The sequence below is a fragment of the Vanellus vanellus genome, assembly GCF_965231255.1.
Source record: "Vanellus vanellus genome assembly, chromosome: 23".
Taxonomy (NCBI): Eukaryota; Metazoa; Chordata; class Aves; order Charadriiformes; family Charadriidae; genus Vanellus; species Vanellus vanellus.
Genome location: NC_138928.1, coordinates 5,235,194 through 5,260,029, shown reverse-complemented (window position 1 = coordinate 5,260,029; position 24,836 = coordinate 5,235,194). Strand labels below are relative to the sequence as shown.

The window sequence follows — 24,836 nt, the reverse complement described above, 5'->3', positions numbered from 1 at the left end:
ATCTGGAAAGCTCAGCAGTTTTCCTCCCTCCCTCCACCCCCCAAGAACGACTTCAAACAAGGCACTCGATTGAAGGAGCGGGTGAATCAGATCCCGCTCCCCTGCGCCGCTGCGAGCGCCGGAACGTGGGAACAGTGGCGCATTGACACAACCAGCACGACATTTCTACAGGACTGATTAGCGGGGGAATTTTTATATAATACTTACCCATGTCTTAAGGGTTTGCTAATAATAAATTTACATTAATTTTTAAAGCACTTCACAGAATGAGCTTTGTACTGCGTTTTAATCTTTCCAGAGGAAAAAATAACATTTCAACTAAGAACCAAAATTATCCCCTGGTTTAGAGGTAAAAAGAATCAAATCATTCATTCCCCTTCTTGCTCCTCAGGTAGGGCGGAGTGCCAGCTGCATTACAATTAGCAGTACGATCTCGGCACTGACAGGCATCCTCAGGCCAGCTCGGATGCTGCCGGCTGAGGAAGCAGGAGTGTAGCCATGGCAGCAGTGGTACCCACCTGCCAGGCGCCCGGGACACATCCCCGGATTTTGACTCCCTGAAGTCACTGCTGCTTCCTCGCTTTGGCGACCTGCATTAGCTCTGTGCTAAGTCAATCACCACTCCTATGCTTTTCACCGACACGGGGAAGTTTAAGCTTCTATTCTGAATACAAATCTCCTTTCAAAGCCCTAACAACAGAGCCATCTCAGCACCAGCGTGCAGTGATACGCCTCTAGTGGAAACACAGCTTATATCAGTGTAGAGATACTACAGTCAGTACTCCTTCAATTAAATTCCCATGGTGGCATCGCTATATTTACCTAAGAGCTCTGCCTAGCTAGCAATGCAGTATGTGGAATTTCTAATTTGAGTTATATAGTAATATGGAATATTCTTTCAAGTTAGTATTTTTCTTTCAGTTCATATCCCTCAGCATTTAGCACATCATAAGGTACGTGGGGATCTAAATCTCTGTTCTGCACTACACTGTTTCTTCCCCCTACACAAAGAACGCCTCGCCCATACTGCCACACAGCTCTGCCCTCGGTCTCATTAACGCTCATCGGGGCATTTTCTTATACACTGAAAAAACGCCTCCTTATAGATTGAAAGCTTGAAATGCTTATAAAGGATAATTATAAGTGTAGTCAATAGCAGATCAATCAAGCATCTGATTAGGCTGGTCAAAGAGTGCCTCCATGCAACAGCTTCGTTCCATTGGTAGTTATTTTACCCGCGTCGTGCAGGACGTTGCGCCTCTGCTTACCGAGACGGCTCCGCTGCCCTGCTGGGACCCCCCTGCTCTGCAGCAGGATGCTAACATGACGGCACGGAATAATACTACATCCCAATAAAGTCCTGGGTTCAGTCTCCTATTTGAACTTACGATAGTCCCTCTCTAGAGAGGGAATGCTTAGAGTTCAATTAAAAAATCATTTTTCTAGTTTCATAACCCTGGGCAGGGTGGGCAATCCCTTCTTAATTGGATCAGTTTCTCCATTCACTTTTCTCAATAGGCAGTTTCACCTTCTACGAAGGCTTTTTAATTTTTCTAAGTCAAGGCCTGACAGAAACCATCCTGCCAGCTAGTGTAATTTGCATAGAAACCTCAGACTTTTAATCAGCGACACCATTCTTGGAAGAGGAATGCAAAGGGCAGTAAGTATAGCAAAAGATGCCCAAAGGAATGACAAAGTAACCAGGGTAAGAGCTCTGCTTTTCATATGCTATTTTGAAAGGTTTTTAAAATGGGAGTGAATTCAACAGTTTAACATAAATCTAATTAAGAAAAAAACATATAGTCTGGTATGAAATTCAATATAAAAAGCTCTTAGCATCCTGTAAAAATGCATCGACACAATTAAAAGCTTATGTGAGCTGAGGTTGTAAGATGGTAATAACAAGAAATGAAAGAGCTAAACATTCTTTTAGTTTGTGTTATTTCTGAAAATTGATATTTACAAGCTATTAAGTTATTTCTCAGACAATTCCTTTTTAGATGCAGAAGAAATCAAATTTTACACAATTTATACACAGACTAAGTTTGCATCAACAAAGGTATCCCAATATATTTGTAAAGAATTCAAAGTGCCCGTTTTTAAAACCTAATACGCTTACTCTGCTTGTCCAAAACCAATTACAGAAGGATTTTTGTAAGATGATAGCATTTTTTGCATTCTCTTGTGAGTATAATTCTAAATACATTATACGTGCTCATGCTGAAAGTTAACTCCTTACTGTGAAATAGAACTGCTCTGTCTCCTGCTGGTTGGCCCGTCTCTTGGCAATGCTCGGTTTGCTCATGAACGTTTCCGAGACAGTGGATTTAACAGACTCCATAGAGTTGCTGTACTGAAAGCAGTCAGAGACATCGAAGTCCTCTATCGTGACTATATCCTGGATTGTCTGGAGTGTAGCTTCCATAGTCTTCTTAACCTGACCGGCAAGAACGAGAGTACTTAAAAAACGAAGATAGCATGTTGCAAGTAAAAAACAGCAGTAAGCACCCTGGAGCATTCTGCTAATAAACAAATATTACTGCTTTCACATCCTGTGCACCATAACTAAGGTGGAAGTTCTGCTCGTTATCAGCACGGTCCAGATAAACCAAGGGCTGGAGGCACACAGAACCTGCCAGGAATAGGAAAACACCACAATCTCACAGGCTGGGATGAGGAGGGGATGTAAGGGAATTTAACCTCAAAGCAAAGAGCACTGGAACAAAGATCATATAATCACCTGCTGTAACTACATCTATCGGGCAACAAATGTTAGATATTAAAAACAGGACTTTGTGGCACTGTATACTTTTACTGAAGGCCAGAATCAACTTCCTAGGTATTAAAGAGTTGCAAATTTTGCCTAAGGAAGATTGAGGATTAAAAATGCTTGAATGCAGAGGTGCAGATTAGGTATTTTGTTCCCAAAGAAATGCCACTGATCTAGTCTTCTCATCTTAGATGACCAACTAAACAAAAGTTAGCTCTAACCTTAAGTTATGCAAATTCACTGTCTTCACCTTGAAACATGAAATTCCCCTTTTTCTATTAGCTATTCAAATACAACTCTTGCAACACAGCCAGCCCCATCAACTTAAGGCTGGGAAGAGAGATACGGGTGGGTATTTTGAAGGATCCTCTCCACGCACCCAGTTTTCATGTGAAATCACACACTAATATGCTGCCGGCCTCGGCTGCCTTATTCTTGAATTCTACCACAAGTCTTCATAAAAGAGGATTACAGAAAACATTTTTTTTTTTTTTTTTTCTCTTAACTAGTCACCACTCCCCACCGGCAGTAATAAAAGGGTTGTTGATTTTGGTTGTTTAGCTCACCTCTTCATTTTCAATCTTAAGCGTCGATAACCTAGACTGCAGCTGCTGGCACCTCTGCACTAACTCACTCTGGACCGGCTGTTGGGCACATAGCTGCGACTCCTGGAAGAGAAACAGCACCGTTTTCAGACGGCTAGGAGAAAAACCCACATAATCAAAACCACTGCAAATAGTTCATTATATTATTATAAACAAACATCCTCATAAGTGCTTAATTTTAAATCTTTGTTGCCCTGGATTTCAAGCAGCGGAAAAAGCCTGCCTTCTATGAAATGGCAGTTCACTTCCCAACTGTGCTGAAAAGTGAGCGGGGGACAGAATGTGAACATCAAAGAACTAGAAAAAATTAGCTGCTTTCAGTGACGTAAGCTTGTCATGAGTTTTGAAAGTCTGAAGGTCCTCTATTACAGATATTAGGCTAAATCACACCCTAAAACCTCCAGGAGAAACCAGCGTGCTTGTTAGCAGATGAAGAAGAATTTGGTTCACTATATGATCCGGGCACCCCGGGGCAGGGGGAAGAGTGACTGAGCTGGCTCAGCCGAACTACCTGTACACTACAGCAACAGGTACAATTCACCATTTCGTGAATGCAGTAAATTTGAAATAAAAAAAAAAAAAAAAAGAACAGGTTAGGGACCCGTGAAATATGCCAGAACAGTGGCCTTCCCTGCACTGTTAAGAATTACTCTTATTTCACAGCAAGAGGCAGCTTTTCCTTTTAGTTTCATGTTTATTTTTTTTTCTTAAAGGAACAGATTGACTTCATTGCATAAGGCTATTGTTTAAGGACAGAAACTGGAATTGGAGTTTAATCACACACATGCACGTATACCATCATATATTCAATGTGGTACATGCAGGACCACTGCAACAAGACTATCAGCCCACATTTACAAACGCCCATTCGGCCTTGAGAACAACCAAGATAAATGATTCGGCAAATGCGAGCTGTGAACTGAATGACAGTCTGTAGGTAATTCTTTTTCTTCCCACGATCTTACAGAATACTACCAAAGCACAGAAAAACCGAGAAAGGTCATTTGCGGTCTGAGGGTTTCACTTAAGAGGGAAGAGACAAAGAGAAGCCTTAAGCAGCGCCTGTAAGAAGCAGCTGCCTGCAAGAGACCATCCTTACAGTTCTTCCTCAGTGTTCAGGAGGAGAATCTAGAAATCCAACCAATTGACCTAAATTATTACATCGTACACGTGTTTCCATTTAGATTTGTGAACCGGTTTCAGCTTGTGCGACTTTAAACAGTTCCCAGATGGGTAACCACATCTTGATAAACCTATAGAGAGGTTTTCATCGCCAAAAATGAAAGTCCTCTGACTGCCGTGTCTCACGACAAAGATGTATAAAGCACCACTATAAACCATTTATGGTCTAAGTTTACACACTCAAATACCTAAAAAACACAGTATTTAAGTCTCTTATCTTGTTACACCCTCAAATCTCTCACTTCAGAGTTTGTTTCAGGGTGCAGAGGTTAATGGTGGCTTGAACGAGAAGTTAAAACAGTGTTTCCTATCTACATTTAGTATTATACCTAATTAACATTTTCATCCTCAGTAGCTCTGACAGTCAAAAAGTGAGTCAGCCGTATTCAGACATCCGTGCCATGAGGCTCTGCTTAATCTTCAAATCAGCTCCCCTTCCCAAGGCTCTCTTCTACCTCCCAAAAATAGAGCCAAACAGGTGGCCTTTTAGTGGGTCTATCTATCAAAGACGAGGGAGTAAAAAGGCGAAGCTGCAAGTGTTTCCAGAGCTAGCGCCGGCACAGGAATATAAACTGACCATATCACCCATATGCGGCTGAAACTCGAACTTCATGGGCGGACAGAAGACATTGTTGTACATCTCCATCAGGCGCTGCTTATCACTGTTGGCATCCAGGTTCTCAACGGCGTTTTCAATGGCATCCAGACCCTCGTGCTTCGACTGCTCCAGGTTTAACTCAGCTGACAAGAATGTCCTCAGAGCTCGGTTGAGGCTAGCGTGGTATCCCAGGTCACAACACTGCTGGAAAAAGACACACAATTCCATATGAATAAGTGAAGAAATTCCGTAATGGAAATTAAAATGTTTCCAGAGCTAGAAGTTATATAAATGGATAACAAGCCATGGATATCTGATCACATTCTGGGTACCAGAGCGGTCTCGCGTCTCTCATTGATGGCAGAGGCACCTTGACCAGGGGTCCTCAGAGTTGGCCCCAAACAGAATTCTCAACCTCCAATCCCATACAAATTTCAACATCATGTTATAGTTATTCTCCAAGACAAATACAGCTTAAACTATTATAACACTTTGTTATAATACTAGAGTACTAGAGAGTTCATTTCATGCTGCTAAAAAACCAAAAAGTAACCTAGGAGCGGGTATGTTCAGTGTATTTCTTCAGATTCTAACCTTACTTGCACAGGCAACAATTCCCATTGAAAACACTCAAAAATCCTTAAATAAAATTATTCAAAGTAAGAGGAAAACAATGCGCTAAAGTACTACCTGGAGAAACAAGACACAGGATTTGGATATCTACAAAGGATAATCTGCATCTAAATTAGTCCACCCGAGATACAGAAAACTGCTTAATTCGGTGTACTTCAGGAAGCAAGAACGTGCCCTGAACATCACAGGCATAAAGAACAGTCATCCAAAAAGCAAGCAGCGCTCAGTTGGGATGACTTCATTGCTGGGGTGAAACAGAAGAGCAAAAACTTTCAAGCAGAAAGTGGTCGTGGTCAAGAATTTCCTGGCTATTACTGACACCAGGATGATGTCACTGGAAGACAATCAAGCAGCTTCATCTCCACCACGGCCGCGCAGCCAAGGCTTAACGTTTCAGAAGGGAGAAAGGCCCTTTTCATTAGCTGATCAGAAACAGCCTCAATTTTTCAGACATCTAATAGAGGGAGCGAGAAAGGAGCCCACCTTCTTGGAATTACAAGCAAGATTACATACGCTAGGAGGATATCCAAAAAGAAAGAGACCATCTGCTTGATTGCTGCGCTGCTCTGTAAGCAAAATTCACATGAAATCTCCTCCTCACTCATCATTTGGGTCTCATCACTGTCATTGTGTGCAAACGCAAAAAAAAAAAAAAAAAAAAGGAGGGGGGGGAGGAAGGAGCGGGGGAGGGAAAGCGAAGAGAAAGCAACTACTGGACCGTTCCCTGCTTTCACAGAATTTCTGTCACCAAGTGCTGCTCGATGCCCGGCTCCCGTGCCAACAAGCTGTGGCAGGTGTGGAGCCTTGTGAAAAGAGCCGCAGTTGCTGGTTAGGCTGGAGGCAGAGAATTAAAGGACGCTACATTCAATCAGAAAGAACAAAAACTAGCCAAAAACCCACAAAAGACGCTTGATTGAGAATCTGCACGTGTGGAGGCAGTCTTGGATCAACAGCCACTCGAAGCTACTGCTCTTCTGCATGCACGTTACGGCGCCGTCCTCTGCAGCCGTTTGGGGACAGACAGCCCCCGTTGGGCCAAGAGTCCGGCCAGGATTAGGATCAGCTCAGATTTAACAGGAGCGGTCGCTCCTTGTCCCCTCCTGCTGCGGGCAGAGGGCTGCACAGCCACCCGGGGCCACCAGCGCATCCTCCCCGCGCTCGCCCTCCTCCAGCGCACGTCCGCCTGCGGAAGGAGAGCTGATCTGCGGCACAAAGGGAGCTCGTCCGTGGGATGGGGAGGTCCAATGGGACTCAGTGCTTTACGCCCCACCTCACCGAGCAGCAGGACTGCATTAAACCAGCAAAGATTTTAGCTTTATGTTATTGAAGGCAGTGACAGGAAACATTTTTCAGCCCACCCCCCACTTTTTAACGTTTTCGAAAGTCCAGCACACCATATTTATAAATGTATCAGTCTTGCCATCCCTTTTCTGGGTTATATAAATGTTTGATGGAATCATTCTCCAAGGAAATCTATTTTTTATAAGAATTTAATGATAACTCATTCAAATTCACTTCCCAACATGACAGCTGATTAACCCTTTGCCAGTTAGCAGTTTTCAAGCAGGCCCAAAATAGAAGATTTAAGGAGAAAGAGCCCTCTGTTTTGAAATGCAATTTACATTTGGAAGAGAAAAATACGAGATCCTGGAGCAAACAACAGTAGTATACCTATTCCTAGAAGAGTCAAGTAATCTTTAGGACTCACACATACACATGCGTTTTATTTTTTTTTTTAATTCTGTCCTAGTGACCCTTTCATAAACATGAATTAATACAAACTTCCCCATTACTGTAATATTTCATTAGCATCAAAGAGCTGCCTCGGTCCCCAAAGTCAGGAAATTCAAAACTACTGGGCTACGTCAGGAACTATTTATTGCTTTTAACTCACCATGAAGAATTAACTCACTGTTACCCTTCCCTGCACATTGCAGGGGGAACACAATGCATTGCACAAACATGACAAGTTTAATGCTATTTGGCCTAACACAATTTACTTCTAAGTAACTTTGAAGATTGCTTTTATATTATATTTCAACATTCAATATCATCAAATGATTAAGTCAAGGAAAAGAATTAAGACCTGGCTTAAAAACCACATTTTTATTTAAGTCAGATGCTTCAGATAACCATCACTGGTTATAATTGTTAATTTTCAATCCTTCAGATCAAAGGCATTAGTTACTCTATGTTCCCTGCGTCTTAACAATGAGATAACCGAATTCCATCTCCTGTGCTCCCAGGCAAGTCCCACATTTTTCCATGCCTTCGGAAAACAGAGCAGATAATACTTTTCTTTTAAAGATTAAGAGAACTTGCAATGTAGTGTTAAATTGAATGGTTCGAGGAACACAAGGGGCTTAACATGGGCACAGACTCACCCAGAGTCACGCTGGCTCCTCTCTAGGACAGTGACAAATCCATGAACTGCAGGAGCCTGGCCTCTCGCCTTGCCCCACTGCCCACCCCGCCCCAGAGACGGCCGAGAGCATCTCGTGAGAGCAGCACTCCCTTCAGAGCTGGGTGACCTGAATTTGTCGATGTGCGACTTAAAAGATCTCAGGTCTGTGCTTCAAAATTGTTACGGGTTTATGAAACCCAAATGGATTCTTCACTACATATGACTCCCAAAAACGCACTAAGAACAGTCTGTTAGCAGACAACTGAACCAAGCACATCTGAAATACTTGGGGGAGGACTTATAGATAGGATTTTAAAAGGAAAAATTAAGATAATTGTATTACACTGATGTCAGTGAAATTAATCCCTATCTTGCATGTTTCAATACAAAAATATACAGAAAGTTATAATTTGTTAAAAAAACAAGATGGCACAATTCAAGTTGAGCAAATGTTAACCAAAAAAGGTCTCCTAAGCAGGCAGCAGGTACAAACGAAACACGCCTCTTCAGTACAGCAATTTTATAGAACACGACATTTTGAAATAACAGTATTTTTCAAAACCATCTAGCACTGACAATCCTGACCTCCAAAGGACAGGTTTAAATAAATACCTAGCAGAAGTGCACTTCACGTGATTTTATGATCAGCTGAATAAATGCATTATACATACTGTTAGGTATTATAATAGCTGACTAATTAATAGTGATTTGAGTGCTCTTTATTGCCTGTGTCTAGAGACACTTCTGTTCCATTACTATCTCCTACAAGGGAAGTTCCCTTCAGGCTTTGCAGTTGAGCGTCTCCGATTGCGACGGCAGCGCGCTGGCCTCGGCACGCAGAGTAAGACCGAGCAGCAGTCAGTGACCCAGACACAACACGTTGTGCTCTAGTTCTGTGGGTTGCAGTGGGGAGTTATGCATTTGTGAAAAATCTCGGGATTCCTAAGTGGATTTTCTGAGTTTTCAAAGAGGAGAGATTTGGGTTTTACTGTTGTGCAGTTGACTAAAAGCAGAGTTGATGCCCCCTGAATACTGGGGGCATCGTCGAGCTGCAGAACAGAGGGCCTGCCGGCAGCGGGGGAACAAGCTCCCTCCACCTTCACCTCCATCACCCGGGTTCTGCAGAAAGCGTTCCAAGGAAAGGGGAGGACTGGTTTCTACAGCTAGTTTATTTCTTTGCACAGACAGAGCGGCTGCGGAGTGGCAAGCAGTGGCAAGCATCCTTGTTGACACTCCTCTGACACCCTTCAGAACTGGACAGAAAAAACGTGTCAAGTTGCTGCAGAGCTGGTGGGTCAGGGCATCAGAGAATGGAAAGATGAAAAAGCAGGGAGGTACCTCCCTCTTATGAAATACTCCAGAGAAAGCATTAACCTTGAAATATATGGCATTTTTCAAAACAAGCTAAAGGCAGCTTTAGAAAATGCTTCTGTCCTTATTTCTTTTACCAACTGGTATACTGTTCTACGGTTAACATTCTCCTTTTTTTAAATGTGCTTCTGAGTTACAATCTTGAGGGTTTGCTTAAAATAGTAAATAGAAAATGTCAAGCGACAGTGTGATACTGATACCGAGTTTCATTTTAACTACGCAACTCCTCCTTCTACAGGTTTCAAAGCCAGATTTCTTGTGCGAGCTTTTATCTGTGCAACAGACTCCCAGTAAGTCACCTCAGAAAAGCTCGCTTAACAGCTTAATGACCGATTATCACGCCTGTTGTTACCCTCTAAGCTGCCCGTGCAAGACCATCGCTCCACAGCTGTACAGAGGTTACCAGGGACATAAGATGTTGAAGAAGCAGAGGCACGCGTGAGGGTTAACAGCAATGATATTCATTGCAGGCACCCAAGCAGCAGCACTTACATCAATGAGATCAGACAGGTCATGGATGTAATACTTGAATACAGAGGCGTTGGTGGCTTCCAGAGCTAGCAGATACTCGTTTCTTGCCTTAATAGCCTTCAGTCTATTTTCTGTGTACTTCGCTTGGCGCTAAAAGAGAAACCAGAATCAGACTGTATTTCAAAAAGAGGTGCAGCAGGAGCAGCAGCATTCCTGGTAACACCACAGCGGAACCGAACAGACCTTACCTCGCTCCCACAGGTTTTGTTCATTTGGATTCCGGTTTTATCAAGACTCAAAGACTTAGAAATTAGATTAATTATTTAGACGGTTTTAAGCATTACTATCCTAGAGAGCTTTGCAATTAAAGTCTTCTCTGAAAACAGACTGCGGGTCAGGGAAGATTAAGGGAAGAACGAAGGAACAAGGTGGGTTTCTGCGGCTATGGCCCAGCTCCAGCACTACCGGAGCGGCTGCGAGAAGCCTGTAGGTAGTCTGAGGGCTGCCACAGGCACTCCACCTCTTCCAGCAGAACCTAGGCCTAAACTTGGCCCTTTCAGAGCCTCAAATCAATCCAAAAATAACTCTTCACCTCCTTTTGGCTTGAATCCTGAACTACTTAACTGACTGACCAATTGCTAAGGCAACTGGTTCTGCCTATAAAGTCTGTTTGGGACTGCATGTCTCCCTGCAGCGCTGGTCAGACCTTAGGCTGGCATTAAATGGCAAACAAAAATCTTGTACTCTACAAGAAAAATTACATCGACGATGACTTTGAAGAAGGCAGTTGTTACTTTCATACTCTAACCTCGCTTCAGCTTTTCATGCCAAAGAAACGCGGTACAAGCTTTTGGCTTTCCTAAATCTGAGTGTTTAAAACTTGTACAAAAACTGAGGCTTGCATTTGAATGTCACAAAGGAGAGAATCACAGAATCACAGAATAGTCAGGGTTGGAAGGGACCTCTGGAGATCATCTAGTCCAACCCCCCAGTAGCAAAGGTCCCCTCCTCAAGCACTCTACGCAAGCAGGAGCAACGCTATGGAAGTACCTTCTCCTTCATTTTCTCTATTTTTTTGACAGAGCTTCGTCGAACATGTTTTTCTTCAAATTTGACATTGGAAGTTGAGTCAGGAGAACGTGGCGTCTGCTTGTCCTCTTGTTTCACCGACTTCCCAATCTGCTTTTCTTCCTGCTTCTCTGCCTCTTTCAGTTTGCTCTGAGCGCTGATGCTGTCAGCGTTGTACATATGGTAGGTTTTCATAACCTGCAGAAAATGATACACAAGAGTCAGAGCGCACCACAGTCCGATTTGATAAGGAAGAAATGGGTTTCCCTAACCGACAAACAAGGCATACGGATGTTTTGCCTTACTTTATCTGCATGACCAAATCTTAGGGAGAAGAGCAATACCTGTACCTGGAAAGGTCACAGGATAGGAGGGAGGAAAAAATCCTAAGAATGAAGTCACATGCATTGACACTTTTAATTTGCCCAATGCACTCCACAAAACTGTGAGTTTCTTTAACATAATTATTTCATAATAGCTCTCCATCATGTTTCTGTTAAATGGATGATATAGTACAAACTAAGCAAAGGCATTTGGACAGTGACCAGCAGGTCAGACCTGGTTGCTAGTTGCGAGTTAGAAGTATCTAAACCAGCAAAATACTCAGGGAAATTTCATATCTCCAAAAAGCACGACAGAAGATGCAGGAATGAAAGTGTGGCTCTCAAAATGAATCTGAAATCAAAGTGGATTATTTTGCAGCTGCTTCTTTGTTTAACTTTGGCATGCGCTTTCCTGCACAATCCAATAAAGGAGTCATAAAATCCAAAAAAAGATACAGACTAAATCCAGCCTCCTTACTAATCAAAGAAAATTATATGCCAACGTTGGAAAATGATAGCTTTTCATCAGCAGGTAAGGTTTCAGAAGGGATGCCTATCAGACTTTTATCTGGATGAATCAGTCCTTTAAACATCATAAGTCTCGAGGAACTGTATGCAAATCAATAGCCTGAACACAATGGCTGCAAAAGCAACTCAGGTTCGATTTGTTTAAATCAAATTCGATATGTAAAAGTACTCCTGTTCACCTTATGTAATAAAAACATTAATAAAAGAGTGTGATTCTGTTGCTTAGGGAGACCTGGACCCTGTACTACACGGACAACTTTAATTATAGCCCATTTTGTGTAAGTAAGTATAGATAAATATCCCCCAAAGTCACGAAAAAACCCACATTTATTTCACAGGCTATTCATGTCTAGCTTTGTGTTAAGAAAACAGAACCAAACCCCCAAAAGAAATAATACATAAACTAGCTTTTTTTTAAATCCACAAATGCAAAACAGTTCAATTCACATACCAAAGCAAACATTACTATGATAATAATTTTCGGGGGGGGGGGGGGGGGGGGGGGAACACACAGTTGCATAAAGACACCCCAGTAGTGTTGTTCCTGCATTAATAAAGACCCCACTTGCAAATAATTTGATTTATTTCAGTTGAAAACCCATTTATACCTATTTCACCTTAGTTTGAACCATAACATAATTTTACGTAAGTAGGACGCATGCTCTCTCTTTATGCAGTGATCAGCAAAGGTTCTCAGATACAAAGAGACGTTGTATTTAAACATGAAAGAGAATGTGAATGCAGCCAGTATTAAAGAGAGACTTTTTGAATAATTTACACACACACTTCCAGCTCCTGCATATGCTTAGACTATAAAGCAGGCGTTTATAATAATAGATGCAAAGTAGTTCCTTTTCCTCTGTCACTGAAAGTGGAACTGGCAGAAAGCAAGAGAAGCAGAAATAGAAATCACAATTTTAATGATTATATCCTGCTGACGGTGCCCTGATAGCAACCACAAGCTGTGCCGGCCCCAGGTTTGACCATGGGGTCACTGGTGCCTCACTGGTGCCTGCTGAGGGCAACAGCACAGTCAAGGACTGATTGCACAGGACAATTCAGAACAAAAACTTACAGGTTAACAATCCTCTATGTTTTATCTGTGAAGGGAAACTAAAGGCTTCATCCATGTCTATTTTGCATGAAAACAGGGATCCTGCCAATCCTTTGGAAACCAACAGAATAAGAGGTGGGAGTATTTCAAGAAGTACCAAAAGAAGCAATCCCACCAGTGATTAAATTGAGTCCAGCAAGAAATATCTTTTAATATGACCAGCAGAAGTGTGTTTTTTCCAAAGGAAAATAAGTTTTCTGGTGTAGGGACAACTTAAAATTTTACAGCAGAAGGAATGAATAAATAGACTTCAAGTCCCCAGCACTGACATTAAAAAAGTTAATACCCTATATCGCTTTCTTTATCAAAGGCTGAGTTCTGGAAGACCTTCCTTCCAGTGACAGAGAAATTATCAGGACTTGGTATTTGGCTCAATGATCTGTCAGAGCCTGGCATGCAGAAATTATTACATATGTCTACGTAAACTCCACTAACCAGCCACCTTATCAGCTTCAGCGCCGTGTGAACTTGGATTAGAAACAGATCTTGGTTCCTAAAAGTCTGTGTTTATAGACAGACCTATATTCTTCCTTAGTATCCCATCCAAGCACGTGACTCAAAAGTTGAATCAGATTGTGCCCCCAAATAAAAAGTAATTTCTAGAGTAGGCAGCGCTGATGACAGGCACTGCTACACTTCCAAAGCCACCCTCAGCCCCAAAGGAAATTCTCTGCCTTTCAGGAACATGAGCACAATGCAGTTTGCTCACACTATTGTAAACGAAGGCTGTGCTAACTACAGCGACACTACATCAAACCTCAGGGCACCATCAAAGTGCCTTCAGCTTCCACGGTACGGCTCGTTCCTGGCTTTCCCATCGAGGAACACAAAGCCTCTACGCCCACAGAAAAGACTCAGTAATGATCTCTAAGGCAGAAAAGGAGGAAAATCCTAAACTGGATTCAGTGTCTCACTTCTTCAACTGCCATTTCAGCAGCAAGAACATTTTTCCTACTCCTGAGCTCCCTTTTTTCCTAAAGGATTAGTCTGAATATTTGGCTTTAGTGCTCTAATAAACAATTCCCTTCTATACATTTTGTTGATACGGGAAATTTCAGGGAACCCCCTGATAATACTCTGGCATTGATATTAACACCGAATTTCACAAGGTTGATAAGCCATGGCTTGAGAAACATCCCTGGATCATCTTTTGAAAGAACGAAGGAAAGAACACGTACCTCAGTGTAATGACCCAATGTATCATTAAGGAAGGACAAAAGAAAAGACATTTTGAGCAACAAAACCATGTGTAGGTTCTGCTTTTAAAAGAGAACTAGCTCAGTAACAGCTGCAGAAAGCAAAAATTTAATCAAACAACAGGCTTTTCCATTCATCTATGTGAGAAGAAAAGTCCCCAAGCAGCGTATGAACTTTTATGAACACATTCCTTCTCCTTCCCGAGGCAGTGCCTCTTTCTTGGTGTCTCCAATGGATACACTGAGAAGCAAAGAGCACAGATGGAAGGCTATTAGTCTAAAGGGAGCTGTTTTGCTGAAAGAGTTGAGGAACAAATAAACACAGTGGGTCCCCCCCCACTGAAGCTGTGTGCTGCCTTTTGTACGCTCAGACCACATAAAACCACAGACTGAAGATTTTCAGTGTATTTGGAAATAATTCTAATATCGTTTATTCTTTTTAAAACCAACACTGCAGCTAGTAGCAGGTGTGCGTTAAGGCGAGATATTTGAGAAGTGGAGCCAACGCTTACAGAGCTGAAACAATATCAGGATAGAGTGAAATGGTGAGATTTATGGTGCTCCGTAAGCTGGCGAACACAAGCTGCCCCAAACTGCAAAGGCTGCAGACGTTTATCAGTCCTGGGGCTTGGTCTCTGCTGTAAGAGCAGGCTGGGAGAAGTCAAACACTTCTTCCTTCTGCCTGAAAAGATGCCAAGAAAGTCAGTTTGATTTACCGTGTAGAGTTCATTCAAGACCTTCATCAAGTCTTCCTGGAGCTGCAATCCCACTTCCTTGCTCTGCAACAAAACAGAGAAATGAAAGTTAATTGGGGAAGACGGTAGAAAGGCAGAGGAAGTGAACATGCTCCGCATCTACAAATAATTTAGGCTCAATTAAGCACCGCTATTTATGCTAGCAAATCCAATAACTGCTCAGCCCAGAGCCACTTATGGTCAAATTGCACACACAGTATTAATACATTGAAATGTTGTTATACATGCACAGTCAGAAAAGCCTTACAGTACAGCGACAGGGGTATTTCCAGAGACTGTGGGATTTTCAATTTTACAAGTCTAGAAACACTTAGATTTTCGCATTTTAGCGGGACCAAGCAAGACTATGACTATAGGACAGCTTGGCGTGGAAGCTGAAGAAGTGCAGGCTGAGAAAGCCACCAGGAATGATCTTCCTTTATTGAACACCGCATCACAAAACAGGCGATACGTCAGTTTTGCCGATGTAAGGTACCTCCTTGAGAAAGCCGGACTCTGAGGCTGTGATGACCACGGGCCACCACCTCCTTCACGCTCCCATCTCCCCAGGCACTCCTTCTGCTCTTTCCTTCGACCTCGCATCTCACTCCCTGCCAGCCCCCCCCAGCCTTATTCCTTGGCCCTTGACCACATGGACATCACGAGTTGCCAGTGCCACCCCATCATAACGAGTCTCAAGAAAACAAGGTTGCTCAGATGGGGGCCAGCAAGGTGTCACAAGTTACGGAGACAGATCCAGGATGGAAACCTTACTGCACTGCCTGCCAGCTCTTGCTTGATAAGCCTTGTGCACAGATTATTAAATCTATTTCCCAGATTCACAAGGGAAACAGTCACTCTTGGATACTTTTGTATACTGGAGTGGAACTGGCTTGCTGAAGCAGTGTTTGTCACAGAGAAGTTTGGAGGAGCAGGGAGATGCGCTCGACAGCAGGTCTTGCCGCCTGTTGGTACTGCAGGAGATGCTGTGATCCAACTGGAGTTTGTGCTGACTGTATTTGAAAGATTATACAGAGTACAGAGCCACAGCCTATTTTTGAGCACAGTGTTCATGTCAATGTATTTATTTTTTTAGTTTTGTATGATAAAGCCAGAGTTAAAAAAAAAGGGGGGTGGGGGAGGAACGCTTTGAGATGCACAATCTCTCCTTTGAGTCTCCATGAGATTTACCAAAAGTTTACCTCTTCTTCCACAAACACCACAATAGCCTGCTACACCCTCTAGCCTCCTCCAGCAAATGTTCCTTTGCTTCTGTATTTCATCACAAAAAGAACCACCACACCAACATGGGAAAATAAAACAAAATACTCTGACAGAGCTTTGCATGTATACATTCCCACTTCCATTCAAATTTTAAATCAATATGAGATTTACCTCAATAGACAAAAGCTATTGGCTTGCCTTTTTTTTTTTTTTAATAAGCAACAAGGACTACAATACAATTTAACCATATCAAGACAAATCATTCTGTCCTGGGGGACACTCGCATTAGTGAGCTGCCGAGCTAAACCTAAGGCTATATGACTCAGGAACTCGTTTCCTTCACTAAAACAGCAAAATGAAAAGGAAAAAAAAAAAAAAAGGTGCAGATAGACATGACTGGTTGTCAAAACCAGCTGACACCCAAACTAGCCTGCAGCCAAGTGTCAGGTTTTAAAAATATATTTACTTATTTAAAGTCCCTGCTAGGTAACACACAGCCAGAGCTTCTATGTTGTGTGCAATTGGACTCTACAGCTGCATGACAAGCCGGTGCTGGCACACATTCAGCTTTAGCTAATACAGGAACAGATAAGCTTCTGGTTTTCTAATAAAGACACCGGAATGCCCAAAGATGCGCATCCATAATTACTGATGGACGGCACCTCTGTAGGCAAAGCCTTCTTTGAAGAGGCGTTTCTGCACGCAACATAGCTCCTATGCAAAGGAGGGCAAAGCCACTTCCTTAATGAGTTCAATGGTACAATTAATCTTCGCTTCACTAGAGACAGGATTTCATGCTAAACCTGTCACTGTTCGCATTCTGAAGAGCTTCCATGGGAAAAGCTGAGAAATTCAGAGACATCAAAAAGCACAGGGAGCCGGTGGCCGCCGACACGCCAGGCAAAACAAAGCAGTGGTGCATCACCCACCACAGCCCCACCGCCTCCAGCGGCCACCACGCAGCTCTGCCCCACATGCAAACCTTAACAAACCCCTTCTTCTAGAGCAGGACCACAAATGGATCAAGAAAACTCTGTGTTTGTAATATAGCTTACATCTTCCAGCCTGCAGTTACTGAAAGAGATCGAAGCCAATAAAGTTACAGTCAGACCCAAAGAGCTGTTTATTTGCCGTTGAAGACTCCAAGAAGCGGTGTCCCATCCATTACCCTGTTCACCTGAACAGGCTGCTGAAATGGTTTTAACTTACTGCTTCAACCCTGTTCTGTGGCACACATTATCACGCCCACTCATCCCTTTGAAATTCCAGGAAAATCCATACCCATTCTGACGGGGAGCTGGTTATCACCCCTGCCTTGCAGCAAGCAGCCGAGATTGCCACATCTTATAAAAAATACCAGAGCTGTTGGGTTCAGAGCACTACACAATGCACCCTTTACGGTGAAAAAGAGGAAGAGGAGGGGAAACGGGAGAGATCAATCATCAACTCTTTATAAAGCTATATGTTGAGCCAAAAAAACAACTTAAGGGGAAAGCTCCATCAAAAACGCCAAACTTAAGGATAATGGGCCATTACTTCTTACCTGCAGAGTGGCACAGCCCACCGCAGGAGGAAAAAGCATTGAGTCAACCATGTAAGCTGGGTACCAAAATAGGGGGAAACAGGAGTGGGGAGAAAAGTATAAAACAGAGCTGCCTTCGTCGGCCATCAGACAAAATGTTTCTCCCAGTCTGGTAGAAAGGAAGGAATCGTACCAGTGGCTCCGGAGAGGGCAGGGAAGAGCTCCGGGTACGAGGTCTATCCCCAAGGTTTGCATTGGAGCATCTCCCCCAATGGTCGGAGAGCCAAGAGCCAGAGAGACACCCCAGGATGTTTTATTCCAGACTGTTTATGTATGTTGTGACCCGTTCAGACCAGCCTGGCATTGCCGTGTCGGCAGCGCAATGGGAGGTACAAGCAGAAGCATCCCCAGTCAGGTCCTCTGCATTTTCATAGTCCCGTGTTCCAAAACCTGCTCCCCAGGCAGCCCGATGTGCTACTGGAAAAACAAGTGTCTGACAAAGGGGAGCATCCTGCTTTTTCTGAGCAGTCTTTAATTTAACGAAAAGAAAAAAGTTGGTGATTCCCAATCTCTAAGAGAGTTTGCAGAAACAAGATCTACAGTTTTTCCATCTCTGAAAGCAGGAAAAAAAAAAAAAAAAAAAAAAGCTGAAGCTGCTGCTCATCACTGCAGGGATATGGGTCACAAAGATTTTATGACTGACTTTTTCTCCACATTGGAGATGATAAATGAAAGTGACTGGCTGGGTCTGTTTTAAATGCCCCAAGCCCTGAACTTTTCACACAGAAGGAGCTTTTCAGCAGCACGCTTCGCTGTGCTGGTTAAACTGCCCGGACTGGACCAATCATCTGCCTTTCACCCGGCTCGTTTCAGCTCATTTGCTTATTTCTTGCATAAAATTGCTCATTCGCTGTACAAACTGCTGAAGCACCAATTATGCGAAATAGATTAAAATGAATATTTTAATACATATTCAGGTTGAAGAAGAAAAGAAGAAATCTAAGTGCCAAATTGTCAAATCACAAAACTCTTTGTGCTTCCAAATGAGCTCTCAAGAAAGAAACTGCCAGATTGCTGGACTGCAAAAAACCTTACACTGAGATGAAGGTAGACAGATCACAGGTGTCATGAAAACAAGAGCTATGCAATGAACACTGTTAATTTAATGCTGCTCCCTGTACTGATTCCACAAAAAAAAACCCAAACCAAAACCAAACCCAACAAGTTTAGGAGAAAAAAGCTGAGCTAGTTGACCCTGATAAATGAAAAAACCTTGGGGGAAGCAGAATGGTTAACTTGGGAAAGTCAAAAGAAAACGCCTTAGACATTCGCAAAAAAGTCATTGCTCAAGTGCGGTAGAGGGTGGTGGACCTGACGCACAAAGAGAACTTTTCAGAGGTCCCGTGGAGTTCAAAGTGCATCCAAATTAAAGGCTGCTGATCTTAACCATTGCCATACAGGCATAAGAGATTTCAAGATCGTACTAGAATGTGGCGTGGAATTACGAATAAAACGCGTGCCAAGCAAAACCAACAACACAGTCTCTGCTGTTGCAAACATCTCCAGGTATCAGTTTCTATTTCAACATCAAATTCTATATTCTGTTTTTCAAAGGCAGACAGAGTTTAGGATGATTCATTTTGTAAACAATCTTTCAGGAAAAAGCAATAAATAAAAGCAAAAGAAAATCCGATAAATTTTATTATTATCTATTCCTGGCTGTATCTGCAACTGGAGTCTATCTGTACATCCCTTAAAAACCCCGAGGAAGGGCTTGTGCAACACCTTCTTATCTAATTGGCTCCAATAATAGCGTGCATGTGGAGAGGGGGTGTCGCCACAAACCTTGTTTGCTTCTTATCCCATCAAGGCTAAAAACTTGTCCTCTTGATCTGGGAGATTATCTAGTTTGATACGCGCCATTAGTGCTCTTGGGAGCCGGCGCAGCACGGGAGCCCACCGCACACCGGGCAGGGGGAGAGCAGGGCACCGGCACCACCTCACCTGCGCTGCCCCAAAGGTATGCGCCGACCAGCCATAAACACGGGCTTCCTTTTCTCTGCAAATCAGAAAAATTATCAACAGCACCCAAGAGAACAAGAAAGTTATTTCAGCAGGGTGACAAGAGTGCTTGTTGCCCAGGAGTGCTAACTCGCAACCGCAATATTTTTCTCAGCCCAAAACAAGAAAGCAGAAGGAGCTGCCCTAAGCGTGCGTGCACACACATGCATACGCGTACACGCTCACACATGCACACACGCTCCTTTGTTACAACAGGGTGTACACGCACCATGTGCGGAGCTGTAGGTTGCTGCCACCCCTTGCTGGAACATAAATTCCCAGCACGCCGTGCCAGCTTCTCAACGGCCTCTTTGTTCCAGCCCTCCTCCCCTCCACCTCCCCTCTAATTTAATCAAGATGTTTTTGGGATCTACTGCAGCACTGGCTTGGCTGTTCCGCATTCCACCAAACATTAACGACTTCAGCTTCAAAATATTTAGGGGGGATAATAAATATGAGAGCTAAGGAATGCTGTCAACATTTCATGCCCCGGATCTCAAGCCTCAGCGATGTAGTTCCAAATCTGATAGAAAGATGGTACGGCTTCAAAACAAACACACCGTGAAGTTCATGGGACGCTTTCTGCATAAACTCAACAACAGCAAGGAAGCACTCAGAAACCATTGGTGGGTGAAGCGTAACACACGGAGATAAGAGATTGTATCTAATACTTTGCCTAAAATTATGTCAGCCAGTGACAGGGCTGGAACCGGGACCCAAATCTGCTGATTCTGAAAACGGCTCTCTAACAGGACCATTTCTCCACATCTTTTAAAAAGGAATAATTAAATATACTTAGGTGGAAAGCAAACATTAAGTGTTCTAATGTTTTTTGAATCAACAGTGGGAGCTGGGAGGCAAGTGGATTGAGTTCTTGCTGAGACCAGTGAGGAAATTTGCAGAAGTGCAAGATCCTTTTTATTCCTGTCTAAATCAAGGTTACAATACAGCATTAGTTAACATCCAATTATGCATTACTTAACATCTACTTACGAAGTTTGTCAAAGAGAAGGCTTGCCAGGTAGAATTTTCCAAGATCATGCACGTAGCACTTAAATAGAATTTGCTAATTAAAGTTTAGAATTCTTTATAGGTAGATTCTTGATGATGGTTTCGGGTTGTTTTTTTTAACAGGCCTGCCTTTAATTCATTCGCATGCAGCAGCAAATATGATTTATCACCTTCATGTTCTCATCTAAACAATCAACTAGCTTTCAACTTTTATGGATAAAGTGCTCAGTCATTATCACACGGCCCTACAGAACAGGAATTCTGTAAAGACGACTTCTAAAGCTTCATACTCTCCAGAATTTAAAGAAAAGCTAGAAAAAAAAAAAAATCTATGTCATACAATATACATGCATATTTTGGGTGATAGATCATCAGTTTCCAGTTTAATGATCCATTATGCATTGGTCAGTCACATTTAAACTACAGTTGTATTATTTAGTTTTCTCCACCATTTCACTAGTGATTTGTTTCACCACTATGTCAGTAATAAGGAATTTTCCTTATTACAGCGGAATACTGTACTCTGAAAAGCCATTCCTACACGAAAACACGTCACACCGCTGCCTCCCATACTCCGGGCTGAAAGAGTTGCTTCCAAAAAACCCCCACTCCCTTTTTCTCCCTTTTTTTTTTTTTTTTTTTCCTCAGAATTCTGTGCTGATCCTATTGAATCTTGGGCTTCAGGCACTCCATCCCAACAAACCAAGCAATTTTATGGCTGAGAGCATTCATTCTTGTTGTGAAGCCAGCTACGTTTGCCCTCATTGAATGAGCCACACATGAAACGGGCTTCAGAAGGTGGCGAGACCTACCAGCAAGTGGTGAAGTCCTGTAACACGTTGGAATTAATGTTCTGCAATTCCGCTCACAGTTTTAACGCTCTGCACGATGGCTTTGTGCTACCGACCTCCCCCAATACCCTATTTCAAACTGCTGTGATGTATCTCTAGGAAAAAAACGACTGGAGGGATCAGTCAGATGAATGCCCGGGAGTGCACAAGTGCTGTTACCTCGTTCCTGGCTGACCTGAATTCACACTGCAGCGACATACAGACGAGCAGAGTGGTGTAGTGAAAGGCAATGTAAGCATACAGGCAATTAGAAACAAAATGTAGTAACAATGGACTATTTTTGCACATTAAATAGGGCCAAATGCAGTGTATTCCTTGCCCAATCTATACGCAAAAGTGACATTTTTAGCCTATAACATATGCAGTAAACTTACTCCAGCTGTAGCCTTCGGTATTTGGTAGCTCACCCTGGGCAATGGGCTCTGAGCCCATCATTGCATCTGAGCGGGCACAGAGGGTCAGCAGCGTAACAGAAACCGCCCATTCCAGTTACAGGTGGGGGGAATCACATCTCTGACTCGGGAGCAGCTTTATGTACTGCTAACGCAGATAAGAGCGCCACACAAATTCTTTCACTCCCTCTCCCGTCCCCCAGTCCACTTGTTCTAAAAATAAGCAGGTAGGAAAACCAGATTATTTCACTTGCCCATTGAGAAACCAGAAAGTATCATTTCACAACAGACCTCTGTGTCCCTTAACTTTGGGGAAAACGGCGAGAACTCAACACTACGATTTCCCAAGGCACCAAAGGCAGTGGAAGACACAGCAGGTAAGGGTGCAAGTGTGGGAGCAGGGAGACAGCACGTACTTACCAACTCTGCACCTCAGTGCCAGTTTTAATTATGACAGTTGCATATTTACGTGTTTACGCTGTTATGGAGAAATATTTTTACCAATGCCCAGCATTTTGGCCAATGCAGTTCTTTCATGTGCACAGCTTTTCCATGTGTGATGTATTTGAAGATTTTTTTATATTGTGGTACCAAGGCAGCAATGAGCCATGCTGCAGCTGTAAAGTAGGTCATCTGAAGCACAGACCCCTTAAGAGAATTAATAATTCTTCTTCCTTGATTACTGCAAGGCTTTTAACCAACTCATTGTGGATTTTTCATTTCACATCAAACACCGCGCAGTGCACTAGTAGATAAACTGTTGTTTTTTTTCCCACGATCAAAGGTATTAAACAGGAAGCGAATTTCAAATCCTCGGGTTTGTTTTCTTTATTCCTTCTTACAGGGTTTTCTCCCCATAAATATAACTGAGCTGACACAAGAGTGTAAAGGAACGCTATGCGCTCAAAGCGAGATTTGTAGGGCAACCACCCCTCCCTGTCCCCACGGCTCTCTGCCCAGGGGCACGTCCAGCCGAACAGGCCAGCAAGCAGGCAGGGTCACCCCCAGTGAGACCCCAGTCAACACCGCTGCAACGAGCCCCCACTTAGAAACTGAGTAGAAAACGTGTGTTTTAAACACAGCAGGGCCAAGGCTGCGTGGAGGGTGCCCGGAAGAGCGAGGCAGGCAGATGCGGCGAAGGTGCCCGGCGCCGTGCAGAGGCCACGGCCCGTCCTGAGCCCCCTCGACACACGGGAACTTACGCACACACAGAACAGATCTGCCCTTCTGCCTCTCCACACGTCCCAATTACTTCATGAATTTGTTATGTAAAAATCTGTCAAACTGGAAAAAAAAAAAATCAGTTTGTTCAAAAACTACTCAAAGTGACTGAGGCTTCCACTGTCCATTCTTTCAGAAAGTTGATTTTTGTTTGGTATTGTTTTTTTTTCTTAAATTTGAACAAGACTATCAATCTGCTTCCAAGGAAATCTCAAAGAGACAACAAAAAAGCAGTGATTAAAGGTACCAAATTAAAGAGACTGCTTCTCAAAAGGCTATGCGTGCATAAATAATACCAAGGGATCCCACTAAAGAGATACGTCCGTAGGGAAGAAAACCTGATAACCACATGAGAAACAGAAAGGTTGTACCATGCAGAGAAATCAAGGGCCACATTAGAACGAGAGGGTGACAGGGGGATAGAGTGAAAAGGGAGAAAAGGGGACATCAAAATGGGAACCAGCTCAAAGGAAGACTATTTTGAATACATATATATAAATATAAAATAAAAGGGCCACGCTGAAGGAGGATAAGCAGGGAGAAACCAAAGGAGTGCTCTGCACAACAGCAGACGGAGGAATGAAGAGGAGCGTGCGCGAGAACAGGCGCTGACATCAAAGCGGGACACTCCTCCAGGAGAGGGAGAGGTGACCAGAATAGCGACGCCGGGTGGCACACGGGCTTTAAACTTCCACCTTGTACGAAACCCAGGACTAAATCATTAACTGTTGGAAAATATTACCTCCGTCCCAAGGTATAACAAATTGTCATTAGGACAATTCCACCATTTTCCCCCCAGTTTTATTTGCTCGAGAGGACGGTTATTTATTTCACCATTTGTCTTTCTTTTCTTTTGTCATAGTGCAGAATTGCACTGACACCATTCCTGGGGCCAGCGGTGCCGCTGAAGCCAAACGCCCGACGCCGACCGACGCCAGCGGGATTCATCCCTGAGACTGCTATAGCAGCAAGCCCCTTACTGACAATGTCTTTTACTGAAACGTAAAAGTGTTTCCTCAGGAGAAACCAACACAACGGGCAGGGAAAGAGTACAGCGTTCAAAGAACACCTACGCCTTCGGTCGCAAGTTTCCAATAGGATATAAACCCACGTTTGGTGCAAACAGCCCAGGGCTCAGACACGTGCGGGTTTTGCAGGGAGAGCTGGCCGAGGAAGTAAACAAACGCGAGAGGCAGGAAGATACGGGGCTGACACACACTGTACGTCCAGCACCACTTCAGTGCTAGCTTTGGCAGCAAACGCGGCTTCTCTTATCAGCAGAGATACCTTTGAAGTGGTTGGCACACTTCCATCCAACACTCAAACAAATAAGACCCTCCACGTCGTAACACAGCCCTGGAGAGGGATCTCTTCATCATAAGACACGAACAGAAAAACTGCATGAGACAAAGCCACAGACCACGCAGGCTTCCCATGACACAGCGAATCCAAACTCTGACAGCGTGTCTGCAATGCAGGCACCACCACTGGAATGTCAGAATTTCACTGATTTCATGGCAGACCCATCCAAGCTCCGTGGTCAGCACGGCTGTGCCC

At 43.4% G+C, this 24,836-nt stretch overlaps 1 protein-coding gene across 1 annotated transcript in view; it reads right to left on the bottom strand.

Annotated features, from left to right (window-relative positions):
• SRGAP2 (SLIT-ROBO Rho GTPase activating protein 2) overlaps window positions 1-24,836 on the bottom strand; it is a 106,235-nt gene that overhangs the window by 30,465 nt on the left and 50,934 nt on the right. Inside the window, exons 5-10 of the mRNA XM_082494659.1 lie at window positions 14,980-15,042; window positions 11,085-11,300; window positions 10,056-10,184; window positions 5,135-5,359; window positions 3,337-3,438; window positions 2,240-2,437 (exon numbers count right to left, since the gene is read on the bottom strand). Coding sequence (XP_082350785.1) covers window positions 2,240-2,437; window positions 3,337-3,438; window positions 5,135-5,359; window positions 10,056-10,184; window positions 11,085-11,300; window positions 14,980-15,042 — 933 coding nt within the window. The remainder of the gene's footprint in view (window positions 1-2,239; window positions 2,438-3,336; window positions 3,439-5,134; window positions 5,360-10,055; window positions 10,185-11,084; window positions 11,301-14,979; window positions 15,043-24,836) is intronic.